Raw genomic sequence first — 27,826 nt, forward strand, 5'->3', positions numbered from 1 at the left:
CCTCTGCCAACAACGTGTATTTATGTGCAGGTTTTCCATTAGATGAACGAAGACGGACGATCAAGCTAGAAGGGAAAAAGAAGACGCATGTTGAGAGAAGTCCAAGGTCCTTGATGGGACTTTTAATGAGTAGCTGGTAAGGACTCCTTGCGATCTTTTTAAAGCGTCCTTGCTGGATTATTAGTATGGACAAGGCAGGTATCTGTTGAGAGTTACCATTGGTAAAGAAAAGACGTCAGCGAGAGAACTCTTGTTTCTGGTCCTACAAGACAGCCATGGACCAAGACGCAAAGGGTGCCGAGGAGAAAATGGTCAGCAAGGCCCTGGTGGAATTCAATGCCACCTTGCAGGCGGCCGTGAGGGAGGTCCACATGGACGTGAGCGCTTTCAAGCAGCGCATTGAGCAGCGTATCGGTGAGATGAGCGCCTCCAGTGGGCCTCTGGCCGAAGCAGTGGGCAGGCTGCAGGAGGAGAACCTGCAGCTCCGATCCAAGCTGGAGGCCCTCAGCCACCTGGTAGAGTCTCTCGCTGGGGTGCAAATCGACAGGAACTCCCCCACCACCGTGTCTAAAGGAAAGAATAAAGAACAGGGTGTGGACAACGGGCTCACAAAGATGCAGTCTCGGAACCAGGAATGCCAGAAGGTCCAAGTGGGTATGACTACCGGAACCCTACCACCATGGAAAACAAAGGAAATTAATGTGAGTATTCAAAGGTGATCCCTCTCAATCATTAATTTAGCCCTGAAATAACTAAAAAATCTAAACTCTTGAGGATTTTGATGCTTAAAAAAAAGAAGACCAATGGCCTGAGCAGACAAATAAAAGAAATCAATAACTTTCTAGGTCTAGTAGGAAACTGGTATGAGGTGTGTAAGGTCCAACAGGTATGTAAAATGTCCAGTTTACTGTGAATAGGTTTAGAACTTACAGTCAAGTGAAAGTTTGTTTACCTTCGGCAGTTTCTGCCTTAAATTTGTTTTTTAGATGTTGTTTAAACCAAGGCTAGGGACCAGGGATGCAAGAACATACCAAACAGTTTCAGGGTTGCGAGGAACTGAAAAGGTTGGGATCCACTGACCTGAGCAGACAAAAAAAAAATCAAATAATGTTTTAGTTTAGAACTTGACCCATAGGGTTCGACAGGCATTTCAAATTTCTGGTTGAATACAATTACTCCTCAAAAAGCGTCTGGCACAGCTGCCAATCATCCAACCCACAGTAATTAAATGAAAATGACCAAGTGTTTCTTAGCCGAAATGACCTGAAAGTATCCAACTGATGCTAAAACTCTTGTAGGGATATGAATCTGCAGTCCTGATCTTTGCATTGACAGGTTTCTCCCTAAACTATGATTTTAGGGATGGTTCCGCAAAACCAGGGATAAGGATTAGGATGCCGCAGTTTTCACGGCTTGCAAGGAACTGAAACAGTTGAGAAGCAATGGCCTCAACAGACGTACCGAAAATAAATACTTTTTAGGCTTGACACTTTCTTGCATAATACTCCGATGAATTTGCACAAAGTCTGGTTTTGTGCGAACACCTCCAACTCGGTATCCCATTACTGCCAATCATCAAAGCCGAAAGCCAGACTGACAATGTGGAAATGAGCTAGCCTCCCTCAAATATAATCATTACTGGAAATAAATAATCCAAATGATCTTGATGCCAAAACCCTTGCAGACATTTGAACCTGTAGTCTAGTGTAAGTTCTGATCATCTGACTTTGCTAGCGTTTGTTTTTCGGTATGTTTTCTGCAAAATGAGGTCCACGGGCAGTGGTGTAGAACTTAGCAACATCAATCTATGGTTGCGATGAACTGAAAATTCACGTCATTAAGTTATCATTCTTTGATTGATAGTAACTTCTCATCAGTAATATCATTTTGCGCGATTATATCCTCACACACTCGCTCCCTTCCCTAACGCCCTTTTCCACTCGTGGCCTGCAATTTATTGCCGCCGCCAAAAGGTCACAGCTATTATTGGCGCCACGCTTTGCAGTCCAGAGTGGCCTCGTTGGGCCGGGCATGTGCTCTGTATCGGCTTTCGTCATATTCCTTCCTAAACGTCGTCCACGCGTATGAACGCAAGGTAGTAGTGACACCGATATAGTAATCGATACCTGCTAGTCAAAGAGCTTAAAGAGACCCATGCATATATCACGAGTAGAATAGTTCTTTTAATATATCATGTCATGACGTAGTCATGTGGCAAAAATCAACCTCTCCGTGGCGAAGGAATATTCGCTCCTGACTCTCAAATCTCTTAATGGAAAGTTGAATTGCGTTGATTGACCTATCAACAATAAATAACCCCAGGAAGAAGTGGGATGATGACCAGAAAGCCAGAAATAGAGCTTCATGTGACATAGGAGAGTGTCCGGCTGCCAGGATCTTTTCATCTATGCTTTTTTTTAATTTTATTTTTTTTTAAATTTAAAATGGTTTAGAGTTGGGGGGCAGGGGGATGCCTCACCTCAGGTGGATGCTCGGGGCCCACGCTCCATCGGCCCAACCCTTTGCACGCCTCTGACAGGACAGACAAAAAAGACTGCAGGACCCCTGCTTGAACTTGAATAGTTATCAGCCGTTTTTCAGACCTACAGTATCGGGGTAATCTTTAGGCTGATCCATTAGAGGGGGCATGCTGGCGTTTCCGTGGTTCCAAGATGTTCACAGAGGTGGACGAAACTTGCGTTTTAAATGGATTACAGGTGTCAGACGGAGTCAGACTGCGATATCCTACTGAGGCTATCGCGGAGCCCACAGATCACGCAGGCGCTAATCTCCCATCCCGGTGGCGAGTTGACAGATTGGGGCTCTGGCTACAAGCGCTGCCAGACCTCCAACTGCCTGTCTGTGGAAAGCAAAAAGCTTGGGGTGTTTGTAGCAGGATGGGGGGGATACAACTAATGGCCACGTTTCAGGGTGATATTCTTAGGCGCTCCCCCCTGATTTTGCAAAGCATTCATTTGGGGCTATACTGAGACACAAGAACAGAAAGGAAACTCTTGCAAACGAGGGGGGATTGCGACATCTAAAATAGCCTCTCAGTGGGAACATACATGGCCTCAGCTGTCAATGAGGAGACTCTTCCACCTGCTAGAGACATTAGCAAAAGGCCTGTAATTGAATGGGACACATTGGATTCGTCTGCCTTTGTTGTCATCATTTTTTTTTGTTCATAGCAGCCTTTGTGAGCCAAAAACCTTTGATAATAATTGGTAATATAAAATGAGCAATTAAATGAAATATTCTAAAATTATACATGTAGTAATTCACTTAGTCAGATTCTGTTCTTTGACCAAGTTCTGTGGTAAAAAACGTACTTTTACGGCACATGAATTGTGACGGACAATTGCAGGATGTTGAGTGGGCTACATTGCTGTCATGTACGAGTTTATTTTAGCGCAAGTCGGCTTAAAATGCCTCTGTGGAATTATCGTCCACGATGACAGGGGATACACCCTGGAACGTAAACAGTCAACAAGAGTAGCGTTGTCGCGTTGCTAAGGCCGACACGCAAATAGACAGGACGACAGCTGCGTGGGTTACATCACACAAACCAGCCAATTGTAATATCGATCAAAATAAATCATCACTCTTAATTTGGCCTGTTTTAACCCTACAGCCTTATGTGAAACACATAAAAAATTGAGATGTTTTGTACTGTGCCAAAATAGGGAATGGGGGCCCAGGCAGAGAAACACATTGGCTCAGTGGAGCAAAAGAACGGGAAGCAAGGTGAGCATAGCGCCCCTTTTTTTTTTTTTTTTCCCCTCCCCCTCCTCTCCTCACAGTTGAACCAGTCATGTTAACATCCTAAACTTTTGCTTGTTTGGCATTTTTAGAATGCTCAGCCCAGTCCCACATGTCTCTCACCTCCATCACCAGAGCCAGTGCGATGCCAGGTAAGTTCCCTCTGCCATGATTTCCAAGCTATTCGTTGATTTAAAATGTGTTTTGATGCGTTCAGTGCAGGAGAAGTTTGACAGTCCCACTGAACCTCATCTTCCCATCACCGCAATGACTAGAGTTAGCTCGGAAGCCCCAGTCGTTGCCCATACAACAGCTCCTGTGGCTAAAGCCGCAACAGAAACCACAGTAAAATTCAAAAATACAAGTGGTGAGTAGAAAAATTGCATTATTTTCACGTCATGTTATAAACTGTTGACAATGCAAATCACTTGTAATGAATTATTAAGGTTCACAACTGAAAAGAAAATGTTACCTAGCTATAATTTGTTGTGTTATGAATGGATGATTTATCTTGGCTCTGTACAGACGGGTAAATAGTGCCATCTGATGCGTCAGGTCCCTGTGCTTTGGTGCCGAGTGACAACTGATCAGTATGTTACGCATTCTTTCCATATTCAGATGAACCCCAGCCACATCTTCCAATCAGTGCTATGACTTCCAAAGCCAATCCGGAAATAGCACCCAAATCTGCTCACTCAGCACTCAAAGTACAGGATCCATCCGAGGAATATCATCCTGAGAGAGGTCCGTTTACAAAACAGTTACAACTACTGCGACAACAAGATCCGACAATTTTTCAGCCAATGAGTGACAAGCGATGGTCACCAAGGCATTGAGGAGTTGAGAAAATGACTTTGACTAGTTGAGACCTAGTCAAGAGGATTGAAACGGAGTTTAGAACAAGTCTGATGAGTTGAGACCAAATTAAGACCAGGGCTTTTAAGAGTTGAGATGAAGTCTAGACCAAGTCTTTGCAGGGTCAATGGCCAAGCTGTGACCAAGACTTAAGAGTTGAAACCAAGATTTTGAGGGGTCAAAAACAAGACTTAGAAGTGTTCAGACAAGACTAGACCAAGAGCTTGAGGGGTTGAAACCGAGTCAAGATCTAGACTTCGATTAGTTGATGCCAATACTCTAAAGCATTGAGTCACAACTTATATTGAGACAAAGAGGAGACATAGACATTGAGGACTTAAGACCAAGTCAAGACAGGGACTTTTAGGGGTTGATACTGAGTCAAGACCAACTCAAAGTCTTGGTTTTGACTCTAGCTAGACTGACTCTAGCAAGACCTTAAGCTGTTGAGATAAAGTAATGATGGAAACTTTGAGGAGTTGTGGCCAAGAAAAGTATTTCCTCTCTAAGGTGTACCTGGCTCAAAGGACCTTGCATCTCATGATGAATTAGCCTCTCCATCCCTGGCTTCTTTGGCACATCTTCCCATCACAGCTGTGAGCAGAAGCAACCCCGACACTTCTCCTGCACCTAATAAAGTTCAGACTCCACCTTTGCCTGAAGCCCAGAACGTAAAACCAGGAGAGTATCCATTTCGACGTGGTGAGTCCTTGATACCAAATCAATGGCCATATCAGTTTTTGGGTTCCCTTCTGAAATGGGTCTTCTGATTAGATGTCAGCGATACCAAACCGCAATCAAGTCTCAAAACCAACACAGAGTCTCCACCAAATTCTACACCGGCATCCCAGCACCCTGTTAAACCTGGGGAATTCCCCTTTAAGAGAGGTAGGTCCCATCTGAATTACGAGGAACCTGTCTTAAAAGAAGGTTTGCTGTCATGTATACTTAAACATGTTTTGCTTCCTCAATGCAGCTCCAGTTCTCAAGACGCCAAGTCCGAGTCTGAAGAGAAGTGTCAGCTTTCCTCAACCGGCAGGTAAAAACGAGTAAATCCCTGTCTGATGTTTTAGAATGACACATGAGGTTCCGCTCCAATCTTGATAGCTCCGGCTCAAGTTTTGATAACTCCGACTTCTGGATCTCTCTTGGCCGAGATACAAGTGGACTGCATGTGTATCTCTTCAGTTTTTTAAAATAATTTTCTTTCATCTACAGAAAAGTTACTTCCCTCCAAATCAATCATAAAACCAGGTTTGTCATCTAGTTTTGAAAAGTAAGTCAACTATGGGCCACGATGTAAATTTCCTATACAGATATTTGTATCTCCAGTCAATTGAGCTGGTTTTCTCTCTCCAGGAAGGCAAATTCATCTCCAGTGGAGTTTAAGCAAGATCTGACCAAGTCTAACACTCTCCCTCGTGCTGGCGGAGCTCAGGCCAAACGCGCCCTCTTCGAAAGAATGAACTCCGAGCCGATAAAGTTTGTCACATTGAAGCATTTCCCTTTACTTAAACCTCATACACAGAATTCCCCCCAAACTTCCAAACTAAGTCAGCAAAGTTCCAATTATCAGATGTCTCTGAGAGATTAAAGCAGGGTACACACATAGAGAAAAATTGGAAAGAATTTGAGCATTTTTTTCCCCGTCAAAGGCCTAATTATCGCTTGTCTCTGGAAGATTTTTATGACAGACTGATTTCCAGATGCTAATTTGCATTTGTATTCAATAGGCCCAAGGATTCCAAGCCCAAACTGAAGCGCTCCCAGAGCTTTGGCGTTTCCAGCGCAAGTGGTATAAAACAAATCCTGTTGGAGTGGTGCCGCTCAAAAACTATCGGCTACCAGGTACAAAAATTGTGATACTCCACATTGGAACTTAGGGATCACATTCAAACTCTGGAGCTTGAAAGTCAATAACTGTAATGTGACACCTTGTTGAATAAATACTGTATGAATTGATCAAGAACAGTAAACTATCTTAAGCTTTTTACAATCAACAACCCAATAAAACCCCAAATTATGATTCAATTTGGGGCCCCCGAACCTCAGATTTTGGGAAATATTACTTGTTTCATAAACTAATAAAATGTTCTTCCCGCAGAACATCGACATCCAGAACTTCTCCTCGAGTTGGAGTGATGGCATGGCCTTTTGCGCCCTGGTCCATTCCTTCTTCCCGCTGGAGTTTGACTACAACACACTGAAACCTGCTAACCGCAAGCAAAACCTGCAGCTGGCCTTCACTACAGCTGAGTACGTTTTTTCATTGGGGAAAGTCGTTTTGGTTTAGATGTAGGAACACGACTGCCACCATTCAAACCAACGGAGGCCTGGTCTTTATTTACTCGACTGCAGATGAACTGAGATATCATATATTACACAGCCTCAATTTGACGCAATACATTCTAAATTAACCACGCTTGCCTTCTGGTGTCAGAACCCAGGCTGACTGTCTCCGTCTGATCGAGGTGGACGACATGCTGGAGATGGGCGACAAACCGGACCCCATGTGTGTGTTCACCTACGTTCAGTCCCTCTACAACCACCTGAAGACATTCGAGTAACTACTGTAACTCTGTATCAGAGAAGACTGCAAAGATGCACATTTTTGTTGTCATATAACCACACTTTGAAGAAGAATTGCGGCGCGAGTGTTAAGTTGCGTGTGTCTCTTATGCTGTTGCTGTGTTTACAAAAGGGTCTTTTGAAGCTAAGCCCCACTATTTAACAATAAGGTCATCACAACTGCTGAGGTGGATGTGCAGATGCAATGTGGACATGCTCCAGAATAGCACAAGATGCATTTTGCAACGTGTCAAAAATAAAGCCATTTTTTAATGTTTTCCTTTCTATAAAATTCTGTTAGCCACCTATGTATTCTCCATTGCGTTTAGCGTTAGTCGCGGAAGCGCTGGAGCCTATCCATGGAAGACCAAAGCTGAGATTCAAACCCAGAACTGCACTACTCTGAGGCAGACGTGGTGCCCTAGGAAGAATAAAGAATGTACAGAAACTGACTGATGACAGCCCGCATATCGCCACCTACTGGCCAAATTAAAACATTACAATTTACACTCCGTGTTTCTTCAGTGGGCATTCACAGGTCTCTTAAGTACACATGATATAAAATTATGCATTTAGAAAGATAACACACGTTTTGATTGACATGAAGAATACCCTGTAGTCATTGTGTTTGTAGTTTACAGTTGTGTAGAATTGTTTTTGTTTTTTCCGTGGCAATATGTTATTTGTTCATTACTAAGATAAGATAAGATAAGAATGCTTTTATTGATCCCACAGTGGGGAAATTTTCATTGTTACAACAGCAAAGATGTAGGTCACACAGGGGCGGCGGCATAATGTGGCCATTAATGTATAACATTGACGGCAAACATTTAGGATCAAACCTATGTAAATATACGCAGTAACGTGTATATACACATGTATATACACACCAACCTACATCTACATAAAAAATATGAGGAACACTCATTTCAGCCTGTACATAGTACAGAGGAAAAAATACTCTAAGTGACAGTGCTGCAGTGCTGTAGTGAAATGTAAGGAACAGCATTGGATAAAAATAAAACTAGACTAACAGTAGTGGGGAATGTTGAGTATTGCACGGTATTACAGTAGTCGGGAATATTGGGTATTGCACGATATGAGCTCAGGTGCAGGACTGCAGGACTACCCATTTGTCCATGAAAAATTACCTCTTTTTTGAATGAAAATTCTGAATATTCTTTACATATTTGTTGATCACCTGAATTGAAAAAAGTCAATTATGTCTGTTTATTTTATTATATTTAACATAATTATTATATTCATTATTGTTAAAACTTCATAATGAATATTTACCATCATCAACAATTACGTCATAAAAATAAATCCCAAAATATATTTACTAAATATACATATATAATATTTTAAACATGAGTGTCACAAACACGTAATTGTCATAAATACTTCACACAGTCACATTTTTAATTTAATTTGAGTTGTCTGTATTTTCCAACATTTCTTGAGGGTACGAACGCAACTCTTCCTAGGGTTACCAATGTATCAAAAATGTGAATTACCTATTTTTGCCATTAACACATTTATTATTGTTCTTTATGCTAATTAAAACTGTTATTTCTAAAAATGTTTCTTGTATAGTTTTAAATCACATGACAAAACTGCATAAAAACAGTAATGTATGCCAAAGGTTAATTTGAACGACGTTTTTGGTTTTCCCCAACATTTCCTGAGGCTCATGAACGCACCTCTTCCCAGTGACCAGGCATCCCTTCCGGTAGATGAGGTCAACTTTTCCCTAGATCCGCCATTTCAGTCCGGGAGTTTTCTTGTTGTACAGTAGTTTGGGGCTTTCTTGGCTCATTTTATCACACAAAACACTAGTCTGCAAGCCTTTCGTCTCTCTACGATCACGTAGAAACCCTCCGCTCGGCTACATAGCTTGCGAGAACGCGCCTCAAGTCGTGATAGTGCTCCTTTTTTTTCAATGCCGGGGGAGCGTCCCTGACCCAAAGTTTTTTTGTATGAGTTGCGGATAAAAAAAAGCGAGGCGAAGGGGGGGAACAGGGCCTCGAGCCTCGGGGCATTCATTGTTCAGTCATGGCCGGTAATTTTGACGCCGAAGACCGCGCGAGTTGGTACTGGGGCAGGCTGAGTCGCCAGGAAGCCGTTTCTCTCTTGCAGGGACAGAGGCACGGCGTTTTCCTGGTGAGGGACTCCATAACCAGCCCCGGGGACTATGTGCTGTCTGTGTCCGAGAACTCCAAAGTGTCCCATTATATCATCAACAGCATCAGTAATAACCGACTATCCGGATCAGGTAACGCTTCTTGTTTGTGTTTTGTGCTCCCAACTCCCCGTTTTCCTGATCCACTGTAACTATTTTAAAAATGCCGTCCGACTTGCTAGGCTGTGGCCCCCGTCGCTCCGCCTTCGGAACGAAACCGCCATAGTGGAAAATCCAATTGGACGCCTTTGGTGTCATAATACCATCGGACTTCCACTATACCCCCGAGGCGCTTGTGTATTATGTTTTTTGAGTGTGTGTTTTAGAATTCGGCTTCTGTAAAAACACGTTACAGCCTCTTAATTTTAAGATAAATTATAAGTTGTAGGTGGCGGTGGAAGGCTGTGGTACGTTTGGGACCTAGCTTAGTAGCCTACATAGCATGGTAGAATAGAAATGTTAATTGTACAAACACAAATAAAATAATAATATAGTGATCAGCCGTACACTTGAATTCAAGATGGAAAAATAAAATAATCAGTCATTCTTGTGAAATTGGGTTTTGAATTTCGCTGTAGTTAGATTTTGTGCTGAAGTGGTCCATTTCTAAATCCAGTTTGGTTACTCTGGGCTAAACACCCCAGCAACCAATCAAGACTACTTTAAAATTGGGACTAGCCATAGCCAACTTAAATTGAAGCTGAAAAAAGCAAATCCCAAGCCATATTTCTGAAATTCTCTTTAGGATAGTGTTAAAGTTTAAGTGCTAAAATGGCACAAACACACACAAATGCAATTTGGTATCTTTGGACTCAGCACCCCACCTGGCAGCATTTTCTAATTGTGATGACCTGTTCACTTGGGGAAAAAAATAGAGAAAAGATAAACATTTGTCATACTAATGAAATTCTGTTTAAGTGGCACTGTCATTTTTTTCTAAATGCAGTTTGGTTGCGCTTCTAATTTAAGATGCTAAATTGTCCGTAGGTGTGAGTGTGAATACTTGTGTTCGCCCAGCGATTGGCTGGCGACCAGTCCAGGGTGTCTCCCGTCTCTCACTATAAAAATGAATGGATAGATGTTTCTTAGGCAAGCAGCATTGGTGATGTGGGCTGGGTTGCCTTCTTTGCTAACTGCTGCAAGCTTCCTCTTTTTTTTTTTTTTTTGAATGGAACTGGGCAGACTGTGCTGTCACAACCGGAGGTGGAGTGTGGGGGGATGACTGCTCACATCGGCCTCCGTGGAATGTCTGTCATCCGGCCTGGTCGTGCTCTCGCACAGCCCAGCTTCTGACTCTTACTGCCACTGTGCTCACGGATCTTTATTACACAACTTTTACCCTTTTCTTGGCTGTCCTCGGCCTCGGTCTGCTTTTACCACCTTGTGTATCCTGTATGGCGTCAATGTAACAGAGCGAGTCGATGGCTGTTCCCAAAATTTATTTTGTTGCTTTTTCTGCTGCACGCTAGCGACTTGGCATGATACTGCTCGACTTGAGTTTGACAGTCTTAAACTGGGAAGACCAACCCTGTCGCTGTAGCAGAAAAACGCAAGTAATATAAGGCCCATTTAAATCTTTGTAATTACATATATTAAAAGTTGACAGTAATTATGCCACACTTATCATTAAAAAAACAACTTTACTAGATTTTATTTTTATTTTTTTTTACAATGTGTTCAATGTGCCCCCACTATAGTTGATTAATATTGCATTTGTGGAATATTAATTAAGCAGAAAAATCAGTCTGTTTTTGCATCCATCTCAGGTGGCTGCCATCATTTCAGTTGCCTGCAAGAAAAGAGAGCGACAGTCATTGAATGGGACAAACAATCAAACACACAAATGCAAAGGGAAAACATTTGGAACGGGCATGGAAATTAATCGGTTATCTGTATTTTATTCTGACAAATACCGGAATTGGCATTTGGTCTTTTTTTGGGGGCAGTCTAGAACGGATTAACAGCATTTGATTTTAAGATATCACTGTTGAAAGTCCTTGGTGGAGCTAATCAAGCCTCCTCAGGTCTACATTTTTCTGTTCTGTTTTTTTTTTTTTTTTTTTTAAACCAAGCACTCATTCCTTCGCCAGGCGTGGCTCCTCCGCGGTTTCGTATCGGGGATCAGGAGTTTGAGGCCCTGCCTGCCTTGCTGGAGTTCTACAAGATCCACTACCTGGACACTACCACCCTCATCGAGCCCATCACCAAATCCAAGCACATGGGATTCATCAGTTCCTCCGCCGGTGCGCCCCCGCAGCAGACCGAGGAGGCCGAGTTCGTCCGAGCGCTCTTCGACTTCCTCGGCAACGACGATGAGGACCTCCCGTTCCGCAAGGGCGACATTCTGCGCGTGCTGGAGAAGCCCGAGGAGCAGTGGTGGAACGCCGCCAACCAGGACGGGCGTGCCGGGATGATCCCCGTCCCCTACGTGGAGAAGTACCGGCCTGCCTCGCCCACGGCTGCTGGCCCGGGTGCCCCCGTCGCGGGCACGGGACAAGGGGGTCAGGTCGGGGGCGTGGCGGCTGGCGCCGACGGAACGGGGCCACCTCCGGCCCTGGGTGATCCGGGCCAGTACGCCCAACCTGTGGTCGCCACTCAGCTCCCTAACCTACAGAACGGGCCGGTGTACGCCCGGGCCATTCAGAAGAGGGTGCCCAACGCCTACGACAAGACGGCACTGGCTCTGGAGGTAGCGTTATTTTTTTGTTTTTGTTTTTTTGTCCCCCACCCACACCCCTCCCGCTCGGGCCATCCCCGACATTCACCGTTGTCCTCTTTTGCCTCAGCCGAGAACGCGTCGCCCGCTAAATGGCCTCGTCACGCCTGTGCGCACTTGCACAAAAGTGGCTTTACAAATGCGAGCTGACGGCGCGCACAGACGAGCGTCTGAATGCAACACTCTGTACATTGTAACGGGAGAATCTCATTGTGTGGCCCAGGCAAGCAAAGCATTCTGGGAGCTGATAGTTCAGCAAGTCGACTGAGTGATTCACAACCTCTGTTAATGTGAAACCTCTGAAATCGTGTGTGCCGCAGGAGGACAATTAAATGTTCTTTTGCTAGATGGCACGAGGTGCAATTGTCTAGCCACCTGTTTGCCCAGAGCCCAGACTTCACTCGAGGTCAGTTTGTGGGTAAATGGGGGGGGGGGGGAATCATTATTTCAATTAGGGGTGGGCGATATGACGATATTAGATCGTTAAGCGAGTCAACGTGTTCACATCTCATAAAGCCGGAAGAATGTTTGATCGTCTACATGGCACATTTTAGCTCGATGGCGGCGCAAAGCCGCTGACGCGTATACCCGACCAACCGATCACAGCACGCACAGTGCACCGTACGTGAAACTCCCCGCCTCCCTGTTTGTTTGTATACAGCGGGGAGCTATAGCGAAAAGTCACCATGAAGCAGAGTTGGTCCAGAAAAGAAACTCCACATCCACAATGTCGATTTGGTTTGGCTTTTCCTCGGAGGAGAAAGCGCAAACCAGTTGTTTGCAAAGTTTGCAGGGACTCGGTTCGGACGTCAGATGGCAACACGACAAAACTGTTTAATCATTTGCGGAGACAGAGACAGCACCCAAAAAACTACGCCGACAGCCAAAGCAAACGGAGATCAGACACATGGTAGCCAGAGGCAGTCGCTAGCTCCAAGCTAACGCAACCCACGGTAACACAGCCATTTAACAAGAGCACTCCATATGAAAAAACAAGCAAGCGGTGTAAAGAAGTAACTGAGGCAGTGACTTATTACCTTGCTGAAGACATCATTCCCATTAAAACAGTGGAAAACCAGGGCTTTAAAAGACTCTTCAAAGTACTAGGCCTGCGTTACGAGCTGTGTTATGTTTACATTGTTACCTTTTATGTTTACATTCACTGCACATCTTGATAAAAATTGGCACTATTCAAATGAAAACCTGTTCAGAAAGCTTAGCTGACTTAAAATGTATTTTTTTATTATTTATAAAATTATATTGTATTATTTTTCTCTTAGTTTCATACACATTTTAAATATGTTTTATTTTGTTTAACATGAGGAAAATGAGGAAATGTTCAAATTAGTGTTAAAAAAACGATGTAAAAAAAAGAATCGTGATAAAATCGTGATCGTGATTTTATTTAGAAAAAAATTGTGATCAGATATTTTTGCCAGATCGCCCACCCCTAATTTCAATACATATATGTACTAGGGATGTCGCAATATCCAAATGTCATGATACGATAATATCACTATATGAACCTCACGATATGATAATTATCACGATATTTTGGAGAGGTTGTCGATGTATTGCTTTTAAAGCTCACGATATAAAAGCTCACAATCCTGTAAAAAATAATAAATGAAAAAAATATATGTAAAAAGAAAAAGAAAAACATCAATAGTATGGTTTTTTTTTTTACATAACATTCACATGGAAATAGATGACCTACAATGACCGAACACACAATATTGAGGCACTTACTTGCTAATGCATGCACACATTGTGAATCAGGTTAATTTGTGGAGTAACTCAAATATGTTATATTCTTCTATATCTGGGGATTAGCGTGGGTCTTAAACATCGATCCATCCATAGGTGGCAAAAAAGTGCATCAAATTAAACCGCACTAATAAACTAACCACCAGAGGGTGTTGGACCTGAAAAAATGGAAAACAACTTGGGCTTTTTAAACATATTTGCTGCTATTAATATCGTGACACAAAGACAACGATATATTGTGGCAACTTTAATATCACGATATTGCCAATATTGTGACATCCCTAGTATGTACTTATTCTAGCCATCTATCTATCTCTCTTTTAGAGGAAGTCAAATAGACAGGGTACGTTTATTGAAGAACACATGGACATGCGGCACACAAAGGCGCACTCAGTTACTGACACAGTTACTCTTTTTTTCATTTGATGGATCTATATGACCTAGAATTTGTTTTTCATGCAAATGTTTACAATAATTACAATTAAACTAAACAAATTCGGATACATCACCGCCATAGCAACGAAACCGTCGTACAACAGAGCACTCCCTGTATATGATTCTGTTGCTGCTACTGCTTTGCATGCAGCCGCCGCTCACCTCATATCTCACCGTCTCTTTGTGAGTTCTGCCGTTTAAATGATTTGAGGTCCCGTCGCAGACTGACAAGCCCGATCATTAAGTTGCCATTCAATGACGTATACTGTGGATTAAACTGGCCGCGACCCGACGGCATAACTCACTCGGGCGGTGTAATGGTGAAATCGAATACTGCTAAGTGTGCGTGGTTTGCAACTTAAATGCATTTTGGCTGCTGGCGAAGTGACACCATGATGGTGATAAAGTAGATTTACTGCATCCCGTCACTGAGATGATTAGACAGACTTATTTGTGAAGAGTAGCTTCAGCACGAAAGCGGATCTTGAGCCAATTGCCTTGCAATCGTGTTGCGTGATGCATGTTTTGCTTACAATATTTGGAAACGGTTGTACTACTAGAATAATTGTAATAGTACAAGAATGGTCACGTTCAAGAAAAAATGTCAAAATCTTAGGAGAATAAAGGAGGTAGATTTCCAGAAAAAAAGACAAGGACAATATGAGGATAAAGATGTTCTTCTTCTTTCTATCAATAAAAATAGAGAACATTTTACAGAAACTCGTAATAATACAAATAAAGTAACTGATGTTTTCGATCAGTGTTTGTTTCAATTTTCCATGTAATTTTTGTTTGTGTGGTTTCCCCAGGTGGGCGACATGGTGAAAGTGACCAAGATCAATGTGAACGGCCAGTGGGAGGGCGAGTGCAAAGGCAAGCGCGGCCACTTCCCCTTCACCCACGTGCGACTGCTGGAACAACACCACCCGGACGACGAGAGCTGAGAAACGCTCATTGATGGCGTCCCACCTCTTGCGCATCTTTGTGTCAGGGGAGGGGAACAAAAACACAAAACTACAGAAGCACACACCCACAAAGCAAACCTACGAGCTAAACAGGTCGCAGGCCCTCGAGGCCAACAGGGACGAGCTTAGATTGAACGCCTTCTTTTTTTGATGGACGCCGGAGCTCAGCTGAACAAGAGCAGTGAAAATATTCCTGATTATTCGGTTGGCTAACACTCAAACCCAAAACGAGACAACACTTTAATTTTTGTACTTTTTGTTGTTGTTGTTTTTTTAATCGATAAGGTGTATGAATGAACCTATTTTATTTTTAGGTTGCATTCTCCCATGATGAATTTTTAACCCAAATGGCAACTCTGTTGTGCATGTTTCGTATTAATCGCTCATCACATGTGCGAACCAAAAAGTGTATGTTTACACATCCATCTTAGGGATGGGTGATCGATTATTGAAAGCCGATTAATTGTGTCTTGGAGCGTTGGATGCTAATTGGATGGCTACATGGAATGACGTCTGAAGAAAAATAGGTTGCGATACATCCATGCTAACAAACTGCTATGTAGTGGCATTATTTGGCTTAATGTAACTCTGGCATCAAAAGAGGAGTACAGAAGGTTCATTAACATTTATACAATTGTCAAATTGTGATAGTCAATCAAGGAAATGTAGTCAAATGCCCATGCCTAGTTGGGCCAAAACCCAAAACAGTTTTAACTCTCTTAGCTACCATTACCTCACTACGCTAACATGAACATTTTCTTTGTGATGCCAAATATAAAACTTTCTAGCCAAACTTCAAATGTTCTCTTTTACAATTCTATTAGCACCCAAATGGCTTCTAGTGACTTGTTAGCGAAGATGAAAGGTGTGCAAAATGGACCTTAATGCCCAACTTTCCCTGTACATCAAGGATAAACGGTATATCCACAATGCCCATCCTCACTCCAGCGATAAAACAAACAACTACAGTATAGATTGCTAGCCTAGCAACCAAGTGTTGCCACATTACACTTAAAGGAAAAAAAAAATCGTTTTGACACCAAACATGAAATTATCAGCCAAACTTAAGATGAAGATGAACAGGCTTAAGTGTCACCTGACTTTGCCTCATATTTGATCAATAAAGTGTAGTTAAATACCCTTCCCTAGTTCGGCTAGAACCCAAAGAAGTCACCTAAACTACCCGAGCTACCTTGCGTTGCCTTGCTACATTGAAATTACTGAACAAAAAGAGTTGGTGGTTGATATCTCGAGATCAAGAGAACTTATCCAAATGTCAGTCTTCTCTCTGAGTTTTATTAGTTGCTGTCTTCAACTGTATTTGATCATGGCAATGGAAATGAAATTGCAATGCTTAGTGTGCCTAAAACTCTTGCTACGCTAAACAATCTGAAATGGTTCATTGATGCATTGTTGATTTAAAATGTATCTTTCTGACACTAAATATGAAACCAAATGTCAGTCTTCTGTCGACTTGTATTAGTACCAAAAGTACCGCTAACAGATTGCTAGCAACGATGAGATGTTCCATCCCAAATTTAGCGAATGCTTTTTTTCTTCATTTTTGATGAAGGAACTGTTGTAAAATGCCAATCCTTTATTTGGCCAGATCACAATCAAGTCTAGTTAACTATCCTAGCTACCTATTGTTAGTGCCGTACGCTAAAATGAACAAAAAAATCTGGGAAGGATTCCCAAATGGTTTCTAACGGCTTGGTAGCAACGATGAAACAAGCAAACGGAACCTCTGCATCTGAGGCTACGCATGGTGTACCACCGGCCCAGTATTGTTCTGCCTCTCTCACAACTGATTTTATAGAAGGGAAACGTGTGTGTGTGTGCGTGCGTGCGTGTGGGTTTTTTTTTTTGTTTTAAACTCCAGAATCCTATCTCCAAATGTTATTACTACATTAAGACTGTGAACCTCAAACCATCAAAGACATTTCTGACCCAAATTTTATGGGCCACACTACAAATGTGCGGCAAGCTATGCTACGTTTAAAATATACACGCTAATTGTGATTTTGCCAAATAGTCCAAATAAGTTGTTACTAAAAAAATTTTTACCCAACTATCGGAGTAAAATCCACTCAAAACCAGCAGGGTGCTACATTTTTACAGCCTTTGTAGTGTCAGAGTTATTTTTAAGTTGCAAGCGTCTCATGAAAGTTACTCTAAAAAAAGAAGTGGAAGACAGTTTCTTTGTCAGTGTAACAATGCGATGTGTGCTTCCAGGCTGTGCTGAGATGTATATTACAGCAAACTGGTTTGTTAGCATGTCTGGCATTGTTAGAGGTTTAGACTGCATAAGAACAGACTACACGAGCGAGCGGCCTTAATGATGAGCCAGTCAGTATTGTTTGAAGAGCCTAACTGTTTATGCTTAAATAATTATTCAGCCAATCTTATAAAACCATATCTTTTTCTGAATTAGTTTTCAATCAGTGCCAATCACGGAAAATTATTTCTAAGCAGGCTAACTTGGTCTGTATTTGTATTTCTTCTGAATACATGCCAGTGGCTAGAATATTTACTCCATTATTTGTTCAAAGGAATGTTCGGGCAGCAGCAGACTTAAAGCTGAAATCAACCCAAATATACATTTTTTCAAGAATATGTTCCCAGCAGGCCCACTAGTTGAAACATGGCATTCTGTTGTGATGTCATTTTCATTCGACAGAAGTGACAATATGGCCGCCCCCAGAGATGGCAAAAAACGAGTGCATTTTGCTGCTTAATTTATATTCCACAGATGCAAAATTAATCAGAATGCTGTGTTTCAACTCGTGGGCCTGCTGGGAACATATTCTGGAAAAAAATATGTTTGGGTTGACTTCCGCTGTTAGTCATCAAGGAGTCATTGAGATTAAAAAAACAAAACATATTTCCAATTACAAGATAAGATGGGAAAATACTCCATTTCACAAGAACAAAAAACATTTTAAATCCAAATTATGGGAATAGTCATTATGAATAAATAATGAGATAAACAATTAAATCAAAATCATGAACTTAAAATGACCAGCCAGAGAAAAATCTGAATCTTACTAGTTGTTTTTTTCCCCAATTAATCACAATCCTATGAAAGCAGTTGAAAAATTACAAAAATAAAAACACAATTTTAGAAGAAAAAAGTTGTCTGTACCAAAATATTTCAAAAAGAAAAAAGTATTTTTACTTGAATAAAATCAGAAAAATTCTGAGGTGAAGTGTGTCATAATTCATTTCATGGAACGAAAGACAGTGTGAGAATAGTCATAATTTTTATTAGGAAAATATTTTAAATATGTATCTTTGCGCATTTATTCTCATTATGACTCTTGTCAAAGTGTTTTCCAACGTAGAAAATAAGGTATATGAGGTTTTTATTGTACGTTGAAAGTCTTCCTTTTAGGTGAAGTAAGCCATATTGCGAGGTTATACCTGATATTGGAAGAGTGAACTCGTAATTTTACACTGAAAAATGTAACATCGTCAAACTGGTCATTTTACAAGGGAAAATGCATTTAAAATATTTATATTTTACATTTGTTCATTCGCACATTTTAACTTTATTAAATACTTTTCTCAAAAAGTACAATTAAAATCTAAGTACATTTTGTCATGATCTCAATGACGAAGTTACTCCCTCATGCGGCCTTAATACTGCTTTGTATGTTTTAGACCAGAGGTAAACATGCTGCTAAATGCTAAAAGCGTCTGTTTTGGGGTTAAATGTTGGTCTTTTGTGTTGTTTTATTAATCTCGTGAATGCTTTTTAAAAAAAGTTCTGATTCCTAAACTCTTTTCGTAGCCTTGGGTAAAACATCTTAAATGGGATTATCGTAACTCATGTGAATGCTGAAGAAACCACTTACGAATCTGTTAACGTGCACCTTTATCCCTTCACTCCTTCCGAAAGTCTTTAAACCAAAAAATGAAAAGAAAAAACATTTCCTGCAGAGAGCTAAATAGTTTGTGCCATTCCACGCCACTGTTAAAGGACCACAAACAAGCAAAATGTAAGATTTTCCATTTTATTTTGTACATTGTCAAAGTGTTATGAAAATATATTTCAAGTCTTGTTTTATTTTTCTGTATGGTGTTATGTGTTAATAATATACCTAGTCAATAAAAATGTACCAAGATATGGACAGTTTGATTTTTTTTTTCCCCCTGGTGATGTGAAGCTAAAGCTAGAACCCCAAACCCAGGCTAGAAGCCCAAACTTCAAACCTGAACTTTGGCTTGAAACACGATTTTGAAACCTCAACCGTGACTTGAAACCTCATTTTCACAGTCCAAACACTACCCTTGAAAACGTAATTTGAAACCTACACTCTTATTTAAAATCCTAACTTTGGCTTGAAACCATGATTTGAAACAGCAAACCCGATCTCTGGCTTTAAACGTCTCCCCCCCCCCCCAAAAAAATTTTAAAATCGTGTTTTCTGACGTCATAACTAGAGCGAGTTCATGACGTTACGAAATCCGTTCGACGCAAATGATTGATTTTTACCAATGTTCACATTTTACTTTTTACTTTGACGCATTTGGATTGCAATGCCCACTTTCAGATCCGGTGTCTCTCAAAGTGACGTCAAGAATTGTCTACTTCTTACATATAACCCCTATATTTCTGTAAAGTACGAACGACGAATTGCAGAATTTCTTTAAATTCATAAGATGTATTCACTTGACGCGGTGTTGCGTCATTAATACGACATTTATTGCTTGATTTCGCATTTGTATAATGCAGTCTGGTCATGTGGATGGCGGGGAGTGTCGCACTCGTTTCATGCCGAGGAGGGTGGAGACGCGCCGGGTTCCCGGATGCTGCCCCGACGCCATATTTACCGTGGTACCGTGGTGCTTGTTGCTACTCCGCCGCCAGGAACCACCAAGTGGCCCGACAAGTCCTCCCTTTTCTCTCTCTCCCCCCTCCGGGACTTTTCCTTTTTTCGAACAGCACCCCCTCTCCACCACCACCGCATTAGCCGAGCACCATGGCGGACAGAGGGGACGCAGTATACCAGGCGAAGCTCGCCGAGCAAGCGGAGCGATTCGACGGTAAGGTTGATTTTTCGTCATTTATTTTTTTGCGGATGGGGCTGCGACCTCACTCGAGGTACGAACTCCCCGGCTTCCCTCCTCACTGGCCGGGTTGCTCCCCCCCACCCCCCGCGTAGGTGCCGCGGTTCACATGGATCTGCGGGGCTCGGTGGAAACAAAATGGCGGACATATATTCATTCGAATCGAATATTAAAACGTAAAAATGACTACTTAGCGACCCGGGGGGTGGGGGGTTGCGCTACCGACATATAAGCACCCCACTCTTCTATGTACATTTAGCATAGTTAATAACATTTGAAATGATAACTGAAATGCCCCCCCTCCCAACTCAGTAGCTAGCTGATTAGCCGCTAACCGAGCTAGCTAATTAGCTTGCTAGCCTTTCTTCCCCTCGTCACGCCGAACGCCGCTCACGGATTACGGCTACCCGATTCACCCCCATCCCATCAAAAGCACTGCATACTTATCAAAGGAGGAGTTTTGAATGACTTCAATGTAAAAAAATGTGGCCATTTTTTTGCCAGTAAAACAAACCGCCCCTCATTAAGTGGTTTATCGGGGAGGAGAGTCTGCCTTTCGTCCTAGTCGATTACTACATTTGTCAGGTTCAATGCTTTTTAATAAACAGAAAACATAAAATGTCAGGCTAGTTCAAGTTCCAAATGAATGGGTTAAGCCGTGCTGTAACGTAGACGGCATGTTTTGAGCTAGCTGGCCACCTAGCGTCGACATGCTAATTGGTGACTGATTTTTTTTTTGTTTTTTTGGGGGGCGGGGGGGGGTCTCTTTGATTCACAGCTCCTTTGCATTTGATTGTAACCATAAAGGTTTACAGTCACACTTGCTCGATAGGGGCTCATAATAGTTCTTAAATAAGCAGCTCACGGTGGACCAAAAGCTGGGTACTTAAACCCTAAAACTGGTCTTAAAACGCTAATTTGCATCTCTTAACCTTTATCTAAAGCTGTCTGGAAACCATATTTGGAGACACAACCCAATATGGAAACACATTTGAAACCTGAACCTTGGCCAGAACCCCCATTTTGAAAATGTACTCTGGCTCGAAACCCTATGTTGTTGTGCTAAAACTGCTGTTGAAACTGTAATTTGCAACCTTTACCACTTTAAAACCTTAAACCTAGATTGAGACACTAACCCAGACTAATAAACCCTGTCTTGATCAGCATATCCTGTCTTGAAACCCTATTTTGATAACCTAACATACCCAATTTGAAACACTAACCCCTATTTAAAACCCCAACCTTGGCCAGAAATTGATCTGAAACCGCAATCCAGGTTAAAAACTTAAAACACCAATGTGAAACCTCGTTTTTATACTGTAACACTGGCCTTGAAACCCTAACATTGACTTGAAACCTTGTTTTGAAAACCGGAAAGTAGGCTGGAAACTTTCGCCTTACTTTAAATCCTGGCTTGAAACCCCATTTTGATATCCTAACACTGTCCTGGAAACCTTAACCTTTGTTTGAAATCCTGACATGACACCTTAACCACAAACCCCAACCCAGGATAAAAACCCCAACTAGAAAACTGAACCCTGACTAGAAACCTTAATTTTATACCCTAACACCGTTCCTTAAATCGTAATTTTAAAACCCTAACCCTTACTTGATGTAATTATGAAACCCGAACCCGACTTGTAAACCAGGATTTGAAAGCCAAACTACAAACCCCAACCAAGACTAGAAATAGAAACCCTAATGTGAAACCTCAACCTATAAAACCCTAAACCCTACTGTAATACTTTGACATCCATGGCATGAAACATGGGCTGAAGAAACATTGCAGTTTTTGGGTATTGGGGAAAAAAGTCATTTCAGTCGGTCGGTAGGCCTATTAAAACCAAAACATGAATATATAATAAATACTTTTAATGCTTGTTTGTTGAAAAGTACCTGCGAAGGGTCTCTTGAAAAAATAATTGCTTGATTCGATTATATTTCTAAAAGTTCAGCCCTACTTGAATACTTCAAAACTTAAAACCTTCCATAAAACCCAATCCCTTGAAGCCCTATTTTGTCGTGTTGCTTAATTAACACGACAGTAACTTCAAAGCTTACACTTGTGTATTATAAAACTGTAGGCATATGTATTTTTTTCCTTAATACTTCTGTATTATAAAACTTTAGGCATATATGTAGTTTTTTGTCAAAATGTATCGAATGAATGTAATATTAGTTCAAAACAAGCACAATCCTGTGCTGTTGATTGGCAAGAAACGTATTAGTGAGTTGAACAAAGAAATGACACTGGCTGCTGGCGGCCCATCAAAGAGCTCCTTTAAAGACATTTCCAGTGACAAGAAAATCTCAACTCCCAAGCCAGGTCCCAGAAGTGTTCGTTATTGTTTTTGGTTGCACTTCATCTCTAGATTGCGCAGACATTTGTCGCCATCACTTTGCAGCGAATCACCTTGAGGCCGTGAAACCGAATCTGGCTGGCTTCCCAGCACCCTGGCAAGTCTGCGGATGGCCGATGCGAGCATCGGAGCAATTTGGCAGCTCCATTAATAAAACGCCCACGTCGGCAAAAAAAACTTGCTGGGTTCGTAAACTCGTTGTTAGCGGGAACGCCACTGGCGCCTTTCCAGATCGCCGTGATCATGCTTGTGTTTGTGTTGCGCTTAATGTTATTTCTTAGATGAAACGGCCAACGCGGGTGCTAACGTTAGCATCCGCTGTCCTGGCACCAGCAAGGCTAGTTTGTCTTGGGCACAAAGAAAATAGACCTCAGGGTTTGCCTGTGCCAGATTGACTGCCCTTATTATCTAAATGCGTGAAGCTGCAGTGTCTGGCTTTTCAGCGTGTTGCATCTGAAGGCAGGGGCCGATGAATTCCGGGTCGACCCTTGGGCCTCCGATGTGGGTTGTGGCTGGCACTGAAGTCTCCCTCCCGCAGAATTATCTGAAAGCACAAAGCCGCAACAGCTATGTGAATTCGCAAGCTATGTCTGAAAGGGACTACTGAATAAGTGCTGACTCCATTGCCTTCAATTAACTCCTCCATGTTCTTCCTCGCCACCTTTGCTTACATCTTTAACCTAAACAAACCTCACTACCTGCACTCATCTTTACTTACCTCCCCGTGCGCTTTGCACCTTTGATTATCCTTACCTTCTCTTACTTCATCACTTGCCTTCGCCTACTGCCTTTACTTACCTCATTATTTTGTCTTACCTCTTAATCACATAACTCACTTGCCTCCTCGCCACCCTTAATTGCCTCCTTCAATTGCCTTCCTCGCTACCTTTGCTTCCCTCCTTGTTACTTTCGCTTAGCCTTATTTTCTATTACCCCCTCTCTACTTTCACTTGTCCTTGTCTTCTTTTACCTCCACACTACCTTCTTTTATCATTATTTTCTATTACCTTCTCGCTACCTTCACTTACTCCTCGTAACCTTCTATTGCCTCCTTGTTACCTTTCATGACCGTTTAGCTCTAACCCTCTTACCTCCCGACTTAAGCCTCGTACCTTGTTATCGTCACTCGAACTGCATCTGTCTCCGCCATAACTGGTCCCCCATCTTGTGCCGTCAGAAATGGTGGAGTCGATGAAGCAAGTGGCGAGCTTGGACACGGAGCTGACGGTGGAGGAGCGGAACCTCCTGTCGGTGGCCTACAAGAACGTGATCGGCGCGCGGAGAGCCTCGTGGAGGATAATCAGCAGCCTGGAGCAGAAGGAGGAGAGCAAAGCCAGCGAGGAGAAGCTGACGATGTACAAGGACTACCGGAAGCTGGTCAGACCGCACGCTTTAACACTCACCCCCAACCCGTTGACATTCGGTTTGCTTCAGCAGATTGACTTCCTGTTTGCGTATGTGCGTGTAGGTAGAGAAAGAGCTCAAATCAATCTGCAAAGACATCCTGGAAGTACTGGACCAGCACCTCATCCCAGCCTCCACCTCGGGAGAGTCCAAGGTTTTCTATTACAAAATGTACGTTTTTTAAAAATTTTTTTTAATGTATTTTTATATGTCCTTCGTGACATAGCATACTTGGTAACAAAACGCCACCAAAGCCTTGTCTAATATAAAAGAACTAGAGTGTTCTTTCCCCCGTAGGGGACGAGGACAGAGCCTTGCCGCACATCTGCGTAATTGATCCCCACTTAAAGTTTGATCATTCCTAAAATGTCCTTTTGTCTAAATGAAACTCCTCATCTCACGTAAACATAATACCTTTTGTAATAAGATGGCACCAAAGCACGGTAGAATGGAAAAGGTAGACGACAGTGTGTTCATGACAAATTTGCGTTGCCACCCACAGGAAGGGAGACTACCACAGGTACCTGGCGGAGTTCGCCACCGGCAACGACAGGAAGGAGGCGGCCGAGAACAGCCTGGTGGCATACAAAGCCGCCACCGACATCGCTCTCAACGAGCTGGCGCCCACGCACCCCATCCGCCTCGGACTGGCCCTCAACTTCTCCGTTTTCTACTACGAAATCCTCAACTCGCCGGACCGCGCCTGCAGGTACCCCCGCCGCCTTTTTTTTATTTTTTATTTTTTTGGGCGTTTGCATTTGCTTGGGAAGGAGGGTGTGACCAGTGTTCTGACCCGTTTGGCAAAATGGGGCAGGTTGGCGAAGGAAGCGTTTGACAGCGCCATCGCCGAACTGGACACTCTGAGCGAGGAGAGCTACAAGGACTCCACGCTCATCATGCAGCTGCTACGCGACAACTTGACACTTTGGACCTCAGACTTGCAGGGAGATGGTGAGATGCGCTTCAGATGACCCCAAGTGCACCCCCCCCCCCCCCCCCCAGTCCTCCCCTGAGCCTCTGATCCGTAGGATCCACTTCCTGTCTGTCCTTCTGGCCCCGCCCCCTTCTAACTTGTCATCTCTTCCTCGTAGATTCGTAAAGGGGACACGTCCTCATTCTCGCTCCCTCCTTAATAAACATTGTGTTGTAAGTCTTTCCTCCTTTGCGTTGCTTCAACCAGCACTTCCTCGCCACCTTGACGGGTCATCTTAGAGCACTAACTTGCCTCCTCCTTACCTTTCCTTGCCTCCTTCTGTTACCTTCCTTTACTTTTCTCGACTTGTCTCCTTGGCTACACCTTCACTTAACTTCGTTCCTTAACTTACCTCCTTGCTACGTTGACTTAATGAAAAGGAATGTTGTGCCCGTTATAAAAAATATTTTGCACATGTCAGAAGTTTTGATGTCACATCCTCCACTAACTACCGGGCCTCACACCACACCAAACCAATGAAAGTGTCTTGGCTGTGCTGTCTCAACGCGCACCTGATTAACAGTAGTCTGCCACAAAATGGCGATAGCCGTGCGTACGTGCGCACCCACGGCGGACGTCAGCCCTAACGAGCTCCTGGAATCTCTCGCGTTTTGTTAGCGCCAACCAATAATTCCTTTTTTCTTTTCTTTTTTTATAAATGCTGTCTCCATGGCAACCCTTCCAAGCTTGTACGCATTTTCCCGTTTAATGTCACAATGAGAACCTTCCTCCAGAAACACACGGTGCTTTATGGCTTGTACACGCACACACACGTTCACACGTCACTCTGCACTCTCTCACATTTGTCTCTTTCTCAGTGTGTGCGAGAGACTCTTTACTATGTGGGTGTGTGTGTGTGTGTGTGTGTGTGCGTGTGTGCGTGTCTCCTTACTTTTGTATGTCTGTGTCCTGTCAGTCAGTGTGTTGTTTTTTTTTGGTTTGTTTCCACAATAAGAGGACTTTGATGTTTGCCCGTTTTGTCTTTCAGGTGACGAACAGAACACAGAAGCACCCCCGGAAACGGAGGAAGAGGCCCAGTGAGACCCCAAACGCCACGCCACAGCCCACAATCCTCCTGACACTTCCCCCCCCCCTCCCTCCATCTCTCTCTCCTCCCAAAACTCCCTCCACTTGTCCATCCTACTACTCTTTCTCCTCCAATTCTCCCCTTCACTCCCACCGCCCTCATCTAAAGACCCCGACACTGGGTTTAACCCTTCAAGGTGGGGAGATGTATACTTATTTTATTAGATTTTTTTTTCTGATGACTCTTGTTTGCAAGATTGTGCCCTTTAAGGTCCTCGTCCTCTTTTTGTTTTAGTTTTATGCTTCATGTTGTTGCCAAGAATGCTTGCCTGTCTTTGTAACACACACACACATACACAAACACACGTGTAAGAGTTTATTTAAAAGGTGAGTGTGTGTGGTGTCGCCAAGCGCTTCGTTTTGCAAAGCGACACAACAAAAGGGAAGCGCGGAACAACTCAAGTGCCCTCTTTAACGAACCACCTCTGACAGGTCTCATTGTTCTTACTTTTTGGAGTTTATATTTTTTTCTTTCTTGAGTTTTGTAATCATGACAAACGGCAGAACATCGCCTCTCTGCTCTTGTCCGCTTGGACCAACCGTCGCGCTCTAGGCAGGGTTCTGTAGTTGCGCTAACTAGGTGATATCTGTGTAGTAGTGTGGGAGGCCCAACACTCTTGATTGTATCATAAAACAGTTTTGCATGGGCACAGAGTCGAACAGGGATGAAAAAAAAAAAAAAAAACAGTTTGGGAAATGGAGGCCTGCTGTATCTTAACTCCCCCCCACCGACTCCTTGAGGTTGACTCGTCTATTTTTCTTCTTTCGCCTCCTCGTCATATACCTCCCCCGCCCTCCTCCTTTTCCTCCCGGTCGGTGTGTGTGTTACGTGAATCTGATTTGTACTACTGGATGTTGTCACCGGAGCCACAAGTACCATCTGTATTCTTACTGAAAACACGGCATGGAATTAACATTAAACTTCAAACTGAAAGAATGTCATGCTGGCCTGTGCTCAATAGGGGGCATCGGTGTGCTTGCTGAGAATTTACCTGTGCTAGTTTTTTTTTTTTTTTTTAATTTTCACACAAGAATCAGCATAAGAATGAAGGATTTATGTGAAAAGAAGCCAAGTCACTCTTGTTGAGATTACACACAAAAACACTCCGTAAGAACAAAACAGACAACACATCAAGAACGTTTAGCTTAAATATCTTTCCTGTTCAATAAAACAAATGCATCTTTTTACTTCTGTACATATCAGATTAAGTTAGCGAATAAGTGAGGCATTGCACTCCATTTACTATTTTAATCAAATTTGATTTTTCATCTGTTGGCTGATGTTTTGTATTTTGTTTTGATGAACTGGTCGGGCAGCGACATTTACGGACGAAGCGCGGTTAAAATAAAGAGAAACGGCTGAGGATTACAGTTTGGTTCAGCTTGAAATAATGACGGATGTGTGCCCAGGCCACTGACAAATTGATGGACCGGCAAAATTTACTGATACTATTTCTGTCAACAACAAATACACAAATTGTGAGGTCCAATAATGACATGACACGGTTTAGAATGATTTCTTTTTTACTTAAAAAAGATCCAAAATAAAAACGTACAATTGAAACCTGAAGATGTGATCAGGTTTGAAGATGGGTGCGAGGACAAAAAGGCAATGAGAACGGAAATGGCAAACACTGCGGACACCCACCGCTGCGGTGCCCCCCCCCCCCCCCCCTGCGT

The 27,826-nt window shown here is 42.7% G+C and overlaps 3 protein-coding genes across 13 annotated transcripts in view; all 3 read left to right on the forward strand.

Annotated features, from left to right (window-relative positions):
- The window catches only part of LOC147133054 (uncharacterized), a 12,252-nt gene extending 4,790 nt beyond the window's left edge, over nt 1-7,462 (forward strand). For 7 of the 9 annotated variants that reach the window (XM_086057246.1, XM_086057248.1, XM_086057247.1 and 4 more), the window contains 14 exons: nt 31-136; nt 270-701; nt 3,687-3,747; nt 3,855-3,914; nt 3,980-4,129; nt 4,381-4,506; nt 5,128-5,319; nt 5,392-5,505; nt 5,594-5,656; nt 5,836-5,893; nt 5,977-6,099; nt 6,351-6,465; nt 6,722-6,873; nt 7,058-7,462. In XM_086057246.1, coding sequence (XP_085913372.1) covers nt 276-701; nt 3,687-3,747; nt 3,855-3,914; nt 3,980-4,129; nt 4,381-4,506; nt 5,128-5,319; nt 5,392-5,505; nt 5,594-5,656; nt 5,836-5,893; nt 5,977-6,099; nt 6,351-6,465; nt 6,722-6,873; nt 7,058-7,184 — 1,767 coding nt within the window. In that variant the 5' untranslated portion in view covers nt 31-136; nt 270-275 and the 3' untranslated portion in view covers nt 7,185-7,462. The remainder of the gene's footprint in view (nt 1-30; nt 137-269; nt 702-3,686; nt 3,748-3,854; nt 3,915-3,979; nt 4,130-4,380; nt 4,507-5,127; nt 5,320-5,391; nt 5,506-5,593; nt 5,657-5,835; nt 5,894-5,976; nt 6,100-6,350; nt 6,466-6,721; nt 6,874-7,057) is intronic. The other 2 variants (XM_086057249.1, XM_086057250.1) reach the window with 2 other exon arrangements.
- A 1,384-nt stretch (nt 7,463-8,846) lies between these two features.
- On the forward strand, nt 8,847-19,379 carry LOC147133055 (adapter molecule crk-like). 2 transcript variants are annotated; one of them, XM_086012898.1, is made up of 3 exons: nt 8,853-9,460; nt 11,458-12,056; nt 15,095-19,379. In XM_086012898.1, the coding sequence occupies exons 1-3, from the start codon at nt 9,241-9,243 to the stop codon at nt 15,227-15,229; spliced, it is 954 nt and encodes a 317-aa protein (XP_085869024.1). In that variant the 5' UTR covers nt 8,853-9,240; the 3' UTR covers nt 15,230-19,379. The 2 variants fall into 2 exon arrangements, with proteins under 2 accessions (XP_085869023.1, XP_085869024.1); XM_086012897.1 differs by lacking the exon at nt 15,095-19,379 and having other exon boundaries at nt 8,847-9,460; nt 11,458-12,248.
- A 628-nt stretch (nt 19,380-20,007) lies between these two features.
- LOC147133056 (14-3-3 protein epsilon) lies at nt 20,008-27,083 on the forward strand. Of its 2 annotated transcripts, XM_086012641.1 has the most exons (7): nt 20,008-20,299; nt 23,861-24,060; nt 24,152-24,258; nt 24,590-24,796; nt 24,902-25,038; nt 25,179-25,233; nt 26,049-27,083. In XM_086012641.1, the coding sequence occupies exons 1-6, from the start codon at nt 20,236-20,238 to the stop codon at nt 25,184-25,186; spliced, it is 723 nt and encodes a 240-aa protein (XP_085868767.1). In that variant the 5' UTR covers nt 20,008-20,235; the 3' UTR covers nt 25,187-25,233; nt 26,049-27,083. The 2 variants fall into 2 exon arrangements, with proteins under 2 accessions (XP_085868767.1, XP_085868766.1); XM_086012640.1 differs by lacking the exon at nt 25,179-25,233 and having other exon boundaries at nt 20,009-20,299.
- The last annotated feature ends 743 nt before the right edge of the window (nt 27,084-27,826 follow it).

This window comes from Filicampus tigris, chromosome 17, assembly GCF_054856515.1.
Source record: "Filicampus tigris isolate MCC_2025a chromosome 17, RoL_Ftig_1.0, whole genome shotgun sequence".
Classification (NCBI taxonomy): Eukaryota; Metazoa; Chordata; class Actinopteri; order Syngnathiformes; family Syngnathidae; genus Filicampus; species Filicampus tigris.

Coding starts and splice junctions, on each gene's coding strand:
- LOC147133056 (XM_086012640.1), top strand. CDS start 20,236: ATGGCGGACAGAGGGGACGCAGTATACCAGGCGAAGCTCGCCGAGCAA. Junction 24,259..24,589: donor AAGGTTTTCTATTACAAAAT/GTACGTTTTTTA, acceptor TGCCACCCACAG/GAAGGGAGACTACCACAGGT. Junction 25,039..26,048: donor CTCAGACTTGCAGGGAGATG/GTGAGATGCGCT, acceptor TTTGTCTTTCAG/GTGACGAACAGAACACAGAA.
- LOC147133055 (XM_086012897.1), top strand. CDS start 9,241: ATGGCCGGTAATTTTGACGCCGAAGACCGCGCGAGTTGGTACTGGGGC. Junction 9,461..11,457: donor TAACCGACTATCCGGATCAG/GTAACGCTTCTT, acceptor TTCCTTCGCCAG/GCGTGGCTCCTCCGCGGTTT.